General features: G+C 41.2%; 1 protein-coding gene across 1 annotated transcript in view; it reads left to right on the top strand.

The window, feature by feature from the left end:
* Positions 1-13,891, top strand: part of LOC137301509 (sialic acid-binding Ig-like lectin 14) — a 65,553-nt gene extending 51,662 nt beyond the window's left edge. Inside the window, exons 7-10 of the mRNA XM_067971036.1 lie at positions 715-758; positions 6,560-6,616; positions 6,699-6,811; positions 11,489-13,891. Of these exons, the coding sequence (XP_067827137.1) occupies positions 715-758; positions 6,560-6,616; positions 6,699-6,811; positions 11,489-11,620 (346 nt within the window). The 3' untranslated portion in view covers positions 11,621-13,891. The remainder of the gene's footprint in view (positions 1-714; positions 759-6,559; positions 6,617-6,698; positions 6,812-11,488) is intronic.
* The last annotated feature ends 3,437 nt before the right edge of the window (positions 13,892-17,328 follow it).

Genomic DNA, 17,328 nt, shown 5'->3' with positions numbered 1-17,328 from the left:
CCTCTTATCATGTACTGACACATCAGGACATCTGATGCTTTATACACTCACTAATAGAGAAATTATAACTAAAAACGTGTCTCGTGTAAACAGTAATCTTTTATTGGACTAAATGTATTCCCCCTCCCCTGTTATCATCCACTGGGTTGACCTATAGGATTATATTTTTTTCAACACTGGTGGAAAGGTTTCTATTTTGACAATGCTGATATGTTAAAATTATAACCTGTACCACCTTGACACAAATAGGAATCACGCTTATGCTCCAAGCCCCTCAGAAGAGATTTTATTTCCAAATGTTTTTGATATAGATGCATTTATAGAACCAGAAATGGAGTGACACAGTCATGATAAAATGCTACATATTTAAATGCTTGTTTGCAAAAACGGATGACTGTGCTTTGACCTAATCTAAGTGGAAAAAGTAGACACAGGTGAACTTGGAAGGGCTGTCCCCTTTATTTGCGACACAGTCTACCCAGTCACATCATTACAATAGTAGGTTAGATAATACAAGCCACACAACATCTGATTTACAAATGCCCTTGAAGCTGCGATGCACCATCATGTAAGTTATATTAATATGCTAAAATTGGCCACAACTGTGTCCAGTTCTTATACCCAGTGATACTGGAACGAAACTGATAGTGTTCTGTTCTGAAATACTCTAGGATCTTGTATCACATTAATTTTGTTTTATTTTGTCTGTTCAAGTCCAGAAACCATGGACAGGAGTGCAAATTGCAACAGTGAGCCGGGTAGGTACATTGTATATATTTGTGTATTAAGTACAGTAAGGGAGCATCTATGCAACAAAATGGTATAATGCTATATATTCTCAAAACTATGGAAATGCCATGTGGAAGCTCTGCAATGTCCATCTATTCAATTACATAGGTTATCTTCCAAAGAAAATATTGGAACAAGAGAAACGGCCCCATTTGTAAATATTGGTGTATTCTAGCTGTTAGGTGGGCATTGTAACAGAACTTATGCATGGGACAAAACAGCAATAAATACAAGGGTTTATAAAGAATGGTGGACCATGACAAACTATTTCAACTTGTCCAGGACAGTAGAACCAAGGGACGTGGCCTGCGCTTGAAGGGGGGTAAATTCAAAACTAATCTGGGGAAACAATATTTCAGTGAGCAAGTGGTCAGTCCAAGGAACAGGCTCCCCAGGGAGACAGTGGAAGCAGTTAGTATTGATTCATTCAAATGCAAATTAGATAGATTTCTTTCAGAGAATAACATTTTGGGTTACAGTATATGAGTAATTTGAGACATGACCTGTGGTAAGTGCAGCATTGCTTGGGAGGAAAAAGGTGACTTTGGTTCCCAATGCTCTCCACCACTGGGTTTTTTGTCGTGTCATATCTGGGCCTGTTGTCAACTAATTGATAGAGGTTGATTGCTATGATTAGTCATCAACTCCATTATCATTGTATCATGCAATTCCAGGATGGTAGAAGGCGAACTAGATGGACCTTGGTCTTTTTTCGTCTAGCAATTCCTACGTTCCTATGGAGGTGTAGTATGTTGATCGAATATAATAACTTAAGGACTGCTGAGGGCTCTTTAAGAAAATGCAACCATAATCGAATGATCATGTTGTACCTCCAGTATCAGGTGTGCCACTTCACTGCCAAGGAATGTGGTGAGATTGTATCTTCACAGAGTTTGTTCTTACACTAGGTCATCACCAAAAAGCAGAACAGAAGCTATATAAATGCGAAAGAAAAGAATTGGAACGAATGCCACCAATTGGCTGCTCTGGTATATCTCTCAGTAACTGTTTGCATGCTCCCATTGGCAGAGGCAAGCAAGCTAGCTGCCTGCTTGTCCACTTTTCAACCAGAAAATCTACATCAAACATGAGGACCTGAAAAGTGAGAATAATTTTCTTGAAATACTGATGAAAGCTTCATATGCTATAAAGACCATTTCCTAATTCCGCTCCTTGGTCTCCTATTGTGTGCAACTTTGACCTTTAAGCATAATGGAAATTCAGACAGGGCGATTTCAGTCATTTGAATTCATTCCAGTAGCATATTCTCTTCATCGTCCTGGCATGTGCAACACGATTGCATCAGCCAATGATTTTAAATCGTACTGTTTACCTTGTTGCATCCTTCTTCATATGTTCTTCATGTTAAGACAGAGTATTAACCTTGTCATAACATGATACTCCTTTTTAAGTTGTGATACTTCTTCCTGGTTTCCTCCCAGGTCTTTGCAGTATTCCATCCTGAGTTCAGTGGTCTGTGATGGATTGTGTCTGATGCAAGTTTGTGGACTGCCCCTCTTCCACTGCACCAAAAAGTTCACCATGCTTTCCAAATATACTGTCAATCATGACTTTCATGTCCTGGTCAATGAAATGGTTGTTCCTAAGTTTTTATTGTGTCATTGTGGAAAATGTTTGTGCTTTCCACAGCTGGATGAACAAAATATTTAACATTTATTCAGGTTAAATGTCAATACTTGCTTGACAAGCGTGAATAGGGCTTTTCACTGTGCATCGTAATTGGGTGGTTATCTTTCATTCCCACAGACAGATTTGTATTTCATGAAGTTATCGGCAGCAAAATTGCACCCACCTGCCTTTTCGACTTTCAACCATTGAAAACTTTCAACCAATGAAAACAGGGCAACTGATGCATTACTCAGATATTCGGAAGTTAAGTCCCTAAGTCTATTGGCAAACCTCAGCAACCTTAAGACACAGCGGTTTTGAGTACGTCATTGATACTGGATTCAGAGCAACATTCATTTCCCAAAATCATATGTGGTTAAAATGTTACAGCAAATTGACAGCCAAGCAATTGTACTAAATCATGCAAACTCAGGCTAAAAAGGATGTGTTCCTAAGTCACTAAATATTTGGTTTCTATTTATTGATTGTGGTCAGTGCTGCAAAAATTGTTTGCTGGAACTCTCGCTCAATGAATCTATAGTTAAATGCACCTTGTAGCATGACAGGAAAGTCCCACGTTTGATGAATTGGCTGTTCTCAGCTGGGCTGCACAGTGGAGACAGGGTTAATTAGTAGTCTTATAATAAAGGATCCTCTGGGGAGAGTGATCATAATATCATAGAATTTCATATTGAGTTTGAGAGTGATGCAGTTAAGTCCGAAACTAGGGTCTGAAATTTAAACAAGGCCAATTATGTAGGTATGAGGGGTGAGTTGGCGAAGGTAGATTGGGAAATTAGATTAGAAGATATGACAGTAGATAAGCAATGGCGAACATTTAAAGAGATAATTCACAATTCTCAATGAATATACATTCCCATGCGGAATAAAAATTCCACGGGAAAAGTGATCCAACTGTGGTAACTAGAGAAGTTAAAGATAGTATCAGATTAAAAGAAGAGGCTTACAATGTTGCTAAAAAGAATAGTAAACCTGAGGATTGGGAGGGTTTTAGAAAGCAGCAAAGGATGACCAAGAAATTGATAAAGAGTGAGAAAATTGAATATGAGAGTAAACTAGCAAGAAATACAAAAACAGATTGTAAGAGCTACTACAAGTGTGTGAAAACGAAGAGATTAGCAAAAGTAAACGTGGGTCCCTTAGAGGCAGAGACAAGAGAAATTATAATGAGGAATAAGGAAATGGCAGAGACGTTAAACAAATATTTTGTATATGTCTTCACAGTAGGAGACACAAAAAACATATCGGAAATGGTGGGGAACCAAAGGTCTAATGAGAGTAAAGAACTTAAAAGTATTTAAGATTAGTAAAGAAAAAGTACTGGAGAAATTAATGGGATTAAAAGCCGACAAATCCCCTGGACCTGATGGCCTACATCATAGAGTTTTAAAGAGGTGGCTGCAGAGATAGTGGATGCATTGGTTTTGATCTTCCAGAATTCCCTAGATTCTAGAACGGTCCCCATGGATCGGAAGGTAGCAAATGTAAACCTGCTATTCAAGAAAGGAGGGAATGAAAATAAGGGAACTATAGGCCAGTTAGCCTGACATCAGTAGTAGGGAAAATGCTTGAATCTATTATTAAGGACATAGTAACAGGGTACTTAGAAAATCATAATATGATTAGATAGAGTCAACATAGTTTTATGAAAGGGAAATCGTGTTTGACAAATCTATTAAGAATTTTTTGAGAGTGTAACTAGCAGGGTAGATAAGGGGGAACCAGTGGATTTTCAAAAGATATTTGATAAGGTGCCACACAAGAGGTTGTTACATAAGATTAGGGCTCATGGGATTGGGGGTGATGTATTAGCATGGATTGAGGATTGGTTAACAGACAGAAAACAGAGAGTAGGAATAAATGGGTCACTTTTGGGTTGGCAGGCTGTAACTAGTAGTGCGCCACAAGGATCAGTGCTTGGGCCTCAGTTGTTTACAATATATATCAGTGACTTAGATGAGGGGACTGAGTGTAATGTATCCAAGTAAGTAAGCTGTGTGGAGGACACAAAAAGGTTGCAAACAGATATAGACAGGTTAAGTGAGTGGGCAAGAGGATGGCAGATGGAGTATAATGTGGGGAAATGTGAAATTATCCACTTTGGTAGGAAGAATAGAAAAGCAGAATATTTTTTTAAAGGTGAGAGACTAAGAAATGTTGGTATTCAGAGGGATTTGGGTGTCCTTGTATATGAATCACAGAAAATTAACATGCAGGTACAGCAAGTAATTAGGAAGGCAAATGGTATGTTAGCCTTTATTGCAAGGGGGTTGGATTATAAGAGTAAGGAAGTCTTGCTGCAATTATATAGGGCTCTGGTGAGACCACACCTGGAGTACTGTGTACAGTTTTGGTCTCCTTACTTGAGGAAGGCATACTTGCCTTAGAGGTGGTGCAACGAAGGTTCCTGGGATGAGAGGGTTGTCCTATGAGGAAAAATTGAGTAGAATGGGCCTATTTTCTCTGGAGTTTAGAAGAATGAGAGGTGATCTCTTTGAAACAAGTAAAATTCTTAGAGGGCTTGACAGGGTGGATGCTGAGAGGCTGTTTCCCCTGGCTGGAGAGTCTAGAACTAGGGCACATAATCTCAAGATAAGGGGTCAGCCACTTAGCACCAAGATTAGGAAAAATGTCTTTACTCAGAGGGTTGTGAATCTTTGGAATATGCTACCCCTCAGTTGTTGATATATTCAAGACTCGGATCGATAAATTTTTGGACTCTAAGGGAATCAAGGGAAATGGGGATAGGGCAGGAAAGTGGAGTTGAGTTAAAAGATAAGCCATGATCTTAATTGAATGGTGGAGCAGGCTCGAGGGGCCGTATGGCCTACTCCTGCTCCTATTTCTTATGTTCTTATGTACAACTGGTGTTAGCTTTACTGCACTAAGGAGAGGAAATGAATCAGCAAGGTGTCTGCTCCTAAGCACTATCCAGTGACCACTGCTAGAAATGCATGCTCAGCTTTTATGAGCCCAACAATAGAGCAATTACCCTTGACTTAATGTTCAGGTTCAGCTGTGAACCTTTAACTTGAAAATCCAGTTGAACACATGACGAGTAATCTGTAAATATCAGGATGGTTAAGAATGAGCACTAGAGGAATTACCAGTCCTGCCACTGCCTATGAAACAATACCTCAGCATGGGTCGTTATCTTTTTCTTTTTGGGAAGAGTTCTCCACTTTGGGGCGGAGTTCTGATGAGGTGGGACATCTCCCCATCACTCTGTATCCATCCCAGCCATGACCTATTTAAATATGCATGGCCGGCTCCCAGCAGATTCCCGCCATTAAGAGGGAACCCTCCAGTGCAAAGGAGGCAATTCCAGCTGCCGCACTAGAAGATCCAACGAGGGACGTCAAAGGGGGCATGAACGCCCCGAAGATCTGAAACAAAGACCCTCTGAAGGTCTCGGCAGAGACCAGGGCCTTCAACAGGTAAGTCACTAGGGACTGAATGGAGGGAGAGGAGGCCACTACAAGGCCCTCTCCCTTCATGGGAGCACCTCAGGACAGTTACCATCGCTTTCCAGAGCTCTGTTATTTTCTGGCCTGAGAAGCAGCAGTAACACAGGAGGAAAGATGGAAAATTGACCAGGACCTAGTCCTTGCCCTTCCCACCATCTCCACCACCATTTGCACACGAAGGACAGGGTAGGAGCAGGCAGTGGTCATGGTTGGCACGATCAGGCAGCAGTAAGTCTCAACAAACCATTTTTCCCACCATTTCTGCCACAATCCCATCCATTTTTGGGGCAGGATCACAGAGGAAAATTCTCCCCTTCTGTCTTGTCCTTTTGTCTTATTTCAAATCCTTTTATCGTGTTACTTATATGAAAACATTGCTCCTACAAGTTTTTGTTCCAGCTTGGCGAAGTTTGAGTAACTTGCATTTGCTGAGATTGTGAGTGGCATTTACCAATTTATCAACCAGCTGAAAAGCAGCAATGACAGATGAATGGGAACAGCTGATTTCTAACATTTGACGAATTGTCTATGGCACAGATGAATTTTAAAAAAGGGCAGCAAAAAGACTTAAATGGGGAAGGGAAATAATTGTTTTGGAATTTAATCTCTCTCTCTCTCCCTCTCTCATTTTGATACTCTGTTACAATTTGCAGATACAGTATATGCAGAAGTCAGGAGAAAGAATCTACGAAGCACTCCAAATCCTGCAAGTAAGTTAAACTTCATCGACTTAAAACCCTTCCGTATCTTAAGACTGCGATGATTGTTTTATATGGTTCTTTTTATCCCCAGAATCAGCTTATATTAATGAATACAACAATGCAGAAGAGGAAGATGAAGAAGTGTCCTATGCAGACATTGTCATTCATGATCCAAAGCGACAATTATACAACCAACAGCACAAGGTATTAATGTTATTCCACTGCAAACTTCCTTGTTCATCTATCCTTCACATATATTAAGTCCATCAGCCATCATGGGATAGTCATAAGTCAATGTCCCCTCAGGAAAACTATACCCAGTGAAGCATTGTGCCCTTTTCTGCTGAATAGAAGTCCTTTCACCACACAGACTCTTCCTTGAGGAGGGGATGGCTTCATTGGATGCAACTTCACTGACCAAAAGTCTCTCTTTACAACTGGGCCTGCAGAGAGGGAAAGAAATGTATTCAGAGAGAGATTCCGATAGTAAAGGAAATTGTAATCAGTCAGGCTTCTTATCTTCATGTACGATTAGGGAAAATATATAGGGTTGTTCATGACTCATCAGTAGACAGTGACTGGCTCTAATACTATCTGATACCTCAAAGTCATGTAGGGGAAGGGCGCTGCTGTTCTCTTGAATTTCTTCCAGAGTTAATCCAATTGTGACCTTGATCAGGACTTCACTTCCATCTGTATAGTGAGATGCTTTGTTTCCACTTGATGCTTCTTCATAGTTGTATGTCTGCAACTGGAAACTGAATATAGGGGAGGAGAGGAATTGAATACAAGACATTTGCAAGTCAACCGTTTTTTAAATTTTATGCTCAAAGTGCATGAATGTGGCATGGAGGGAAAACCTTTAGTCTGATAGTCTGTTATTGTGAGACCTTAGTCTTTTGCTTCTTGTCATAGGTTTGTGTTTGCCCTACTCTGATAGTTTATTAGAGTATGGTTTACATGGCTATGTGATACTGACACATCTATCCTGTCCAACCTCAGCTCATAAACTCTATTAAATCAGTAGTGCTTGCGGTAAGATCCACTAATATCCAAATGTGTACAATTCTTACCCATGCTCCTTGGCATAGAGTAGATCACCCTACAGTTTTATGGAACAGTTTTTCCTACACAATAGAAATTTGGTAACATCAAGTATCATTTTGTCTTGCAAGCTTTCAAATTTAGTCTTTAGCTTCGGTGGAATCAAATGTTAGTGCTTTCAGAACCAAATGTCAACTTTTCAATAACATTTTGTCCTGACATGGATAGAACTCTCCATAATTATCTCAAATCATCTTATCGTTCCTAATATTTGAAATTTAGTAATAACTTTGTAACCTGTGGTTAATGTGAATTTTATCCCCAACATCCAGAATCACTTCTTTTAGATTTGCTTGATCTTTATTCTAGAGAAAAAAAACTCATTCTGTTTCAAACCAGAGGAAGGCAAGGAAACCTCCTGCTGATTACCACCTACCACCCTCCCTCAGCTGATGAATCAGTCCTCCTCCATGTTGAGCACCACTTGGAGGAAGCACTGAGGGTAGCAAGGGCACCGAACGTACTCTGGGTGGGGGATTTCAATGTCCATCACCAAGAGTGGCTCAGTAGCACCACTACTGTAACCGAGCTGGCCGAGTCCTGAAGTTCATAGCTGCCAGACTGGGCCTGCGGCAGATGGTGAGTGAACCAACACGAGGGAAAAACCTACTTGATCTCGTCCTCACCAATCTACCTGTCGCAGATGCATCTGTCCATGACAGTATTGGTAGGAGTGAAGAAGTCCCGTCTTCACACTGAGGACACCATCCAACGTGTTGTGTGGCACTATCACCGTGCTAAATGGAATAGATTCAGAACAGAACTAGCAGCTCAAAACTGGGCATCCATGAGGCGCTGTGGGCCATCAGCAGCAGCAGAATTGCATTCCAGCACAATCTGTAACCTCATGGCCCAGCATATTCCTCACTCTACCATTACCAACAAGCCAGGGGATCAACCCCTGGTTCAATGAGGAGTGTAGAAGAGCATGCCAGGAGCAGCACCAGAAGTACCTAAAAATGAGGTGCCAACCTGGTGAAGCTACAACACAGCACTACATGCATGCTAAACAGTGGAAGCAACATGCTATAGACAGAGCTAAGTGATTCCACAACCAACGGATCAGATCAAAGCTCTGCACTCCTGCCACATCCAGTCGTGAATGTTGGTGGAGAATTACACAACTTACGAGAGGTGGAGGATCTATAAACATCCCCACCCTCAATGATGGCAGAGCCCAGCACGTGAGTGCAAAAGACAAGGCTGAAGCGTTTGCCACCATCTTCAGCCAGAAGCGCCGAGTGGATGATCCATCTCGGCCTCCTCCCGATATCTCCACCATCACAGAAGCCAGTCTTCGGCCAATTCGATTCACTCCACATGATATCAAGAAACGGCTGAGTGCATTGGATACAGCAAAGGCTATGGGCCCCGACAACATCCCGGCTGTAGTGCTGAAGACCTGTGCTCCAGAACCAGCTGCGCCTCTAGCCAAACTGTTCCAGTACAGCTACAACACTGGCATCTACCCGACAATGTGGAAAATTGCTCAGGTATGTCCTGTTCACAAAAAGCAGGACAAATCCATTCCAGCCAATTACCGCCCCATCAGTCTACTCTCAATCATCAGCAAAGTGATGGAAGGTGTCGTCGACAGTGCTATCAAGTGGCACTTACTCACCATTAACCTGCTCACCAATGATCAGTTTGGGTTCCACCAAGACTACTCGGCTCCAAACCTCATTACAGCCTTGGTCCAAACATGGACAGAAGAGTTAAATTCCAGAGGTGAGGTGAGAGTGACTGCCCTTGACTTCAAGGCAGCATTTGACCGAGTGTGGCACCAAGGAGCCCTAGTAAAATTGAAGTCAATGGGAATCAGGGGGAAATCTCTCCAGTGGCTGGAGACATACCTACCACAAAGGAAGCCCCAGGACATTGCTGCAGGAGTTCCTCAGGGTAGTGTCCTTGGCCCAACCATCTTCAGCTGCTTTATGAATGACCTTCCCTCCATCATAAGATCCAGGACAGCATCCAGGCATGGGCTGATAAGTGGCAATTAACATTCGTGCCAGACAAGTGCCAGGCAATGACCATCTCCAACAAGAGCGAGTCTAACCACCTCCCCTTGACATTCAACGACATTACCATCACCAAATCCCCCACCATCAACATCCTAGGGGTTGCCATTGACCAGAAACTTAATTGGACCAGCCACATAAATACTGTGCCTACAAGAGCAGGTCAGAGGCTGGGTATTCTGCAGTGAGTGACTCACCTCCTGACTCCCCAAAGCCTTTCCACCATCTTCAAGGCACAGGTCAGGAGTGTGATGGAATACTCTCCACTTGTCTGGATGAGTGCAGCTCCAACAACACTCAAGAAGCTCGACACCATCCAGGACAAAGCAGCCTGCTTGATTGGCACCCCATCGACCACCCTACACATTCACTCCCTTCACCACCGGCGCACAGTGGCTGCAGTGTGTACCATCCACAGGATGCACTGCAACAACTCGCCAAGGCTTCTTCGACAGCACCTCCCAAACCCGCGACCTCTACCACCTAGAAGGACAAGGACAGTCGGCACATGGGAACAACACCACCTTACGTTCCCCTCCAAATCACACACCATCCCGACTTGGAAATATATCGCCGTTCCTTCATCGTCGCTGGGTCAAAATCCTGGAACTCCCTACCTAACAGCACTGTGGGATAACCTTCACCACACGGACTGCAGTGGTTCAAGAAGGCGGCTCACCACCACCTTCTCAGGGGCAATTCGGGATGGGCAATAAATGCTGGCCTTGCTCGTGATGCCCACATCCCATGAACGAATAAAAAAAAAGATAGAAAATATAAAACTGTTTCAATATAAGAGTGTTATATATTACATGTCACTGAGGATTATTTTTCTACTACTACAAGGTAGCCTATTCTGAGACCCAGGGCAGAACCTTCCAAGGCCAAGCATCATTGGCAGGGCCTCGCATGCAGTGGGTGACACAGATAAAGCTGGAAAGTTCTGCCTTCACAATCTGAGAGTGATGTTTCTGCTACACCTTGTTTCTCACAATTATATAAGTTTGCAATCTCACAATCTTGGTTTAAGCCTATTATCATATTTAGTTCAAAACAGTGAATGACTCAATCTGCTTTTGATATTTGTTGAAAATCAACTTATTTGCACGCTTTGCTGGTGCAAAAACATGTTCCTCCCTCCCTTATCTACAAAAGGAGACAAAGGGAAATGAGTCTTGTAAGCTTTCAGGCCTGTTATGGTAGCTGGAAACTGGGGGTGGGGGAGTAGGTTCTTTCCCCCCTCTGGTTGTGAGAATTCTGTGGACCCCAGCCAGGCTGTACATTCGATTGTTGTCCTAAGGAAACTCACAGCAAAGCACATTAAAGAGATGTAAGTGACTCACCTGACGAAGGAGAAAGCCTCCGAAAGCTTGTGATTTTCAAATAAAACTGTTGGACTATAACCTGGTGTTGTAAGATTCCTTACATTTGTACACCCCAGTCCATCACCGGCATCTCCACATCATTAAAGAGATGGGAATAGGAATACAAAATGGGCCCATCTTTATCAGACAAAATGCAAATGCTGGAAATCTGAAATGGAAACACTCAGCAGGTCAGGCAGTATCGGTGAAGAGAGGAAGGTTCTGGCAAACAGTCATTGACCTGAAACATTAACCCTACCTTCCTCTCTCCACTGATGCTGCCTGACCTGATGAGTGTTTCCAGCATTTTCTAGTTTAATTCCACACTTATCAGATGCTTCTTAAAAAGATTGTGAGTGTGATTTTTCTTTTTCTTTTTACGCATGTTACAGCAAGATCCTGATCTAACAGAGAAGAATACCAGAAGAGACTTCAAATACATCCGTGGTTCATCTCCTCACAAAAAAGTTGGTCATGATACCTCTGAATATTCTGTCGTCCGGCAGGACTTGAAAACTGCTTGACTGATGAACATCTGTAGAACACTGAGATTAGCTTTCTGCCATATTGCAGGATGACTAACAAACTGCTCACCAGTCTTCACAAAAAGATTTGCAGAAGTAAAGGTGCTTTATTGATGGAACAAACAGGGATGCATCTGCAAACGGAAGGACTGGGACCGAATGAACAAGAACTAATATTGAGCTTCAGGAGGTGTGTATCACTTCAAAGAGTTTCCTGAAATTCTGTTAAGACTCTCTCATTCATTTTCTTCAGGTGTTAAAAATCTACCAGGAATTTTAAAACTTTGAAACGTAGTATTTTTTTCCCCCCAGTTTTCTTTCCTCCTCTGCTAAAGATAGAATCATGGCAGGGTATAGTTACATACGTACCAGCAGCTCTCTGAGTACCTCAACAAACTAACCATTTCTTACGCGTTGCCTAAGCTTCGAGTTTATATTTGGTGTTGAAGGACCCAAAATGCAGCTTCTTGGAAGCCAAAGACTGGCCACAGCCAATTGCAATCTGTCCTCATCCATTGTCCATAGATTTTACAATAGGAGAAATTGGATAACAGTGAGGAGTCGGAACCTTAGCTGACTTTTCTGCCCTGTTCATGGCCTAGGGACAAGAGGCCTAATATAATGGTTGCAGAACTGCCCTCCTACCTGAGTTTGGCAAACTCAGCACAGATCAAGGGTCAAACCTGGAGCATTTCTGGTTTGTATGGTTCAGAACCACACGGCACAGTGTACCTACCACTGAGCCATCAATGGACTAATGAGAAATTTTAACATAACTAAGCAGCTGTTCCAACAGTAAAATTTTAAGCATGTACTTAATAAAGAACAAAAATAAACATTGCACTTTTTGAATGTACAAAATTGCAGGTTAACACAAAAATGTTAATCTGAATGCGATTCACGAATAAAGCAAAGAATATTTAATGTAAATGTTTATACAAGAATATTGCATACAGGAAATTCAACACCTAAGAATGAACAATATGAAAATGGTGGCCATATATATTTTACTCCATTGTTCATACTAAGTCAGAGTGGATTCTGTACTGCTACAGCAATTAAACACTTTAAAACCATGTTCTTGTGAATAGAATAGTGTTGAGTGTCAAAGTGGCTGTTTTACAAATTTGCAAATTCCAGGAGCATACAAAAATATGGTACATTGCAAATATCAAACAACGGCACAGAATTCAAACCGCACAAAAAATACTGAAAAATCAAAAATGCTCAAGTAGAGGTTAGCATAAATTTAACTGATATCCCACAGTACTGAATTATTATTTGCTTTGGCTTTATAACATTTGTAAAAGTCTCAAAGGGTTCCTAGAGAGTGTGTGGTCCTCCTTATGATCATCAACCTATAAAATCCAATCTTCGGTGCTTGCAAGAGCCATGAATGTCTTGTGATAAGTAGGAGAGGGATTTGGGATCTGAGAGCATTAAGAGTGGAAGTGCCAGGGTCTGGGAGTACTGGGGGCAGCCCTGAGATCAGGGAGCACTTAGAGCGGAATCCTTGGGTCCGGGAGCATTGGGGGTAGTCCCAGGATCTGAAATCACTGGAAAGGCTGTCTAGGGGCTGATGGACATTGTGGTGGACCTTGGGACTTGGGACTTGGGAAAGAGGGGAAGCAAGTCCATATGGAGAGGGATCTTGGGGTCCAGGAGGACTGAGGGAAAATCTGGGAGCATTGAGGGGCCAAGGTCTAGCAGTACCGGGGAGGAGAGGGATCCAGGTGAATGAGACCTAAACTGTCTTTGGATCCTTTTGGACCCTCACTGTGTTCCTGCCTATCAGGTTTTTTCTCTAACCCATTTGTGACTCATTTCGGGTTGTCAGGCAGCCCCCTCCCACCACTTACCTCTTGATTGACCAGCTCCTGCCTTTAAGCACTAAGTCTGTTTTTTTATTAATCTTTAATAAACATGAATGTCAATAAATATACAAAAATTGCCTCCTAAAATATTCAAAAGTTCATTGTGTATGCTGTTTGAAAATTTACCTTTAAACCCCAAAAATAGTTTGCTTCTTTCTTAGAAGGAAAACATTTTAGCTGAATTTGGAGCCAAAATGAAGAGGGAAGGGTCACAGGCAGCCACCAATCAGGGGTCATCCAATTATTCACATCATCTTCCAGCAAGGTTCAAATCACTCAGAAAAACAAACTGAAATCCTCCAACTTTTCCACTGAGAGAAAACAAAAGAGTTGATAAAATTTCAACAAAATAAACCTTGGGTGTGATTACTCTAACTGTAGGTAAGGTGAAAATTGAACAGCTCATAATAGAAATAAAGCTTTAAAAATTCAATTTCCCATTTGTTTTGAAGTTTTTGGGAAAATGCAAAGAAATTTACAAATCCTCACAGGATCCAAGGAGACATCTTTTACTTTAACAGAAGAAACATAGTGATGGAAAACGTTGCAAACTGTACATGCTTAGAATGTGGTTGATAACTTCCTTCAACTGTTCTGGGGAAAAGTAAGCAGTCAAAGTCTAAGGTTTTGAGTCAGGCTGAGGCCTTGGCATAAAAACTTTAAAAAACACTAAAGATAATTCAATGGCTAAATGTAATCATGCTATTGTGAAATATTATTTTTTTTGTAATTTTTATTTTGTTTAAAACCTTATTTTGGACTTACAGTTACTCCAAAAAGCATTTTGAGCGATTTGATTTTCTTCATTTTCTTCGTTCTTTTATTGATAGTTCCTCCTGACTGGTTATTCAGGATTGTTTGTTAATTTGATGTTATTTTAATTTGACTTAATCAACAAGGTGTGACAGTGAAAGTGTGATGGTAAAAATATAACTGTGACAGAAAATATGTGGTTCTTACAGGAAGTAAGTGTTGTACAGGAAGAAATGCTGCAGATGCAAGACTTTTAATATATAATAGCTACTTAAAACTCCAATTCATTTTCCTTTAGTACCTTAAAATTTCTGACCAAATCGTTAGTAAGATAAAATCAAATTGCAATTATTTTGCCTCCTTATATTCAGTGTCTGCCCAGTTAATAAGTTTGTTGGCAGAAGACATACATCTAGGTACTACTTTGAAAACCTTTCTTATCACTAATAAATTGCCCATGGTCAGTTGATCAATATAATTTTTTATATATACATAAGATGGTGACAACGTTGGGAGAGGGACCTCAGAAAATCACTGCACAGATCCATCTAGCGTCCTGAACCTACAACCATACTGTGAGCATTTGACAAAATTGAGTAGGAAGTGTTGACGTGGTAATTTGTACTGGTAAATGTTGATATGAAAGAATAACCAATAATTGTGACAACAGGAAGAAAGGTTTGTCGACAGGAAGTATGTTCCCTACACTAGATTTTTAATAATATACTTGCTGATCTCCCCTAGCATTGCACCATGTGGTCACTCTCTTACCTGCCACTGATGTCTTTGTATTGGATATTGATGTCAGCTTCGCTGATGAGCTGCCCGGGAGCAGGTCTCCGCAGCTTGCTGGTCTAATTTAAATGAGATCCTAGGCCCAATTTCGGTCGGGCCTATTCGTTCCTGCGCAGGGATCATTCTCTCTCCAGTTCATTTTCTGAAGATCAAAGAACATAAAACAAAAACATGTTTGTAATTAGTACACAATTTTTTTTCTCTTTCTCTGACACACAGCATTTAAAAAAAAAATCAATATAAATTTTAAGCCTTTGAAATTAGTCCTCTTTTTCAAAATAATTTATAAAGATAAGCTACTGAGCAGAAAGTTGAAGAAGCTGAGGAATATTTTGCATCCATGCAGCTGAATGAATGGTGCTGAAATATCCTGGGAAATGAGATGCACTCCACATACACAGACTGCATAATTTAAATTCAGCTCATAGGCTCACAGGTCTCAGCAAAAATATCAACTGCTAGCCCAGGCTTTTGGGAGAGACTGAGGCCTTCGAGCGAAACTTTAATGAAGGCAATAAAAGATGTTAAAGATAATGCAACTGATAAATTTGATCATATTATAGTGAATTCTGTAATATTTTTATTTTTAAAATTTTGTTTAAACCCTTACTTTGGACATAGAAATTTTAGTTACTGAGGGGAAAAAATGGCAGATGAAAAAAAAATTCAGGGAACATTTTGTGGGAACCTGGTAGCCAGATTATACAATCAGAGCGACAAGTTTACATAGGCAAAACCAATAATAAATTTATAATGGGGAATAAGTTGACATGAAAAGTGTGACAAAAACATGACAAGAGGCAGTTGCACAGACAGGAAGTACATCAGTACGTCTGAGACCAGGGAAAGAAAAAAAATAGACACTATCCAATTACCCTTAATTAAAAGTGCTTAAGAGTAGATTTGGTCAAGTGAGTTAAGGTGAGAGTGAGCTCAGCAGAGATGATCCCTCTGATCAAATAGCAAACCACTGCTCACTATTTCAATTCACACGTTGAGCAGAGCTACATGGACTGCCAGTATCTGTGGCATTGTATGCCAGGGTGAGTTGATGCCTACAGGAGGAGGAAATGGGCAAAAATTGGAGAGAAAAAAGGCAAGCCTGAACTAATTTTAAAAAGGCTGCGATGTAATGCAAAAAGAAAACTAGCATATATTTATCTTAAAAAGCCTGACATATAGAACAAAAAAAAATTCCAGAACAATTGCTTTAAAAGCCTTCTGAGAGGGTTAGTTGCACAACTCTATTGTAAAACTTTATATGTGCTTGCAAACCTCCAACTAATGTATCAGCCTGATATAAATATAGCTCATTGCCACAGCTGATCCATGATGTGATATATTTGGCAACCAGCATAAAGTGTGCTGGCAGTTCCTGTTTTAGAATTCATGTGACAGAAAAAGCACTCAAACTTTCAAAGATGTCACCAGGTGCTACATTCAGAAGCCTTTTCCAGCTGGCTTAAACTGTTTCTTAATTTTCACTCTGAAAAGTTATGTACTTCAAAGAGCTGGCACAGACACGATGGGCCGAATGGCCTCCTTCTGTGCTGTAAGATTCTATGATTCTATGATTCTCCGGTTTTGTCACGTTAAGGTAGATTTTATTCTCGATGACCATCCGCAGAGTGCACAGGTCGGCCACTCGTTCCTGCGGCAGGAAGGCCTGGCCTCATTACTGTGCCACCATCGAACTTTACGCTCCCAGCGGGTGTACCGTTGCATCTTGCCACTTCTGGGCTGGCGCAATATCTGGCGGCCCGGAGGCCGACCCAGCCAGCGGGTAGGTGGGTCTGGGGAGGGAGGGTGGTGAACTGCCTAGATGTCTCTCAAAATTGCATAGGGATCCAGTGTACGTCATGGGACCTGGTTCCATATAGTAATGAGGCTCCCATCTGATTCAGGCGGGTAGCTGGGCTGTGCAGCGGAAGGTTTCAGTCAATATAGCGACGGATTGGGAACTGGGCAATTTAACCCCCCTACTACGCTGTTTCCGCTGGATGGGTCAAGTTACTCTTGCAGAGTACATCGGTACCATTAAAATCAATTAAATATGGATTTATTCTTTCTACTGTGATGTAGAAATCTAGTTTGATTTTTATCATGTGTACTGTTAACTGTAGAATGCCAGTTTTAACTCAAGAGTGGTATGTGTAGTCCTGGTTAAAATAGTTCTCAACAGTTACCGAAAATATCCTATCTGTCTCATTAATTCATTTTAATTAATCTTTGAAATGAAATATTTTTAGTTTAATTTCAAAGGAGAGTTTGTTTGGACGGTGCCCT

Source organism: Heptranchias perlo, chromosome 33, assembly GCF_035084215.1.
Source record: "Heptranchias perlo isolate sHepPer1 chromosome 33, sHepPer1.hap1, whole genome shotgun sequence".
Taxonomy (NCBI): Eukaryota; Metazoa; Chordata; class Chondrichthyes; order Hexanchiformes; family Hexanchidae; genus Heptranchias; species Heptranchias perlo.
Note: the sequence above shows the minus strand (reverse complement) of the source record. Positions and strands in the feature narration are given on the sequence as shown.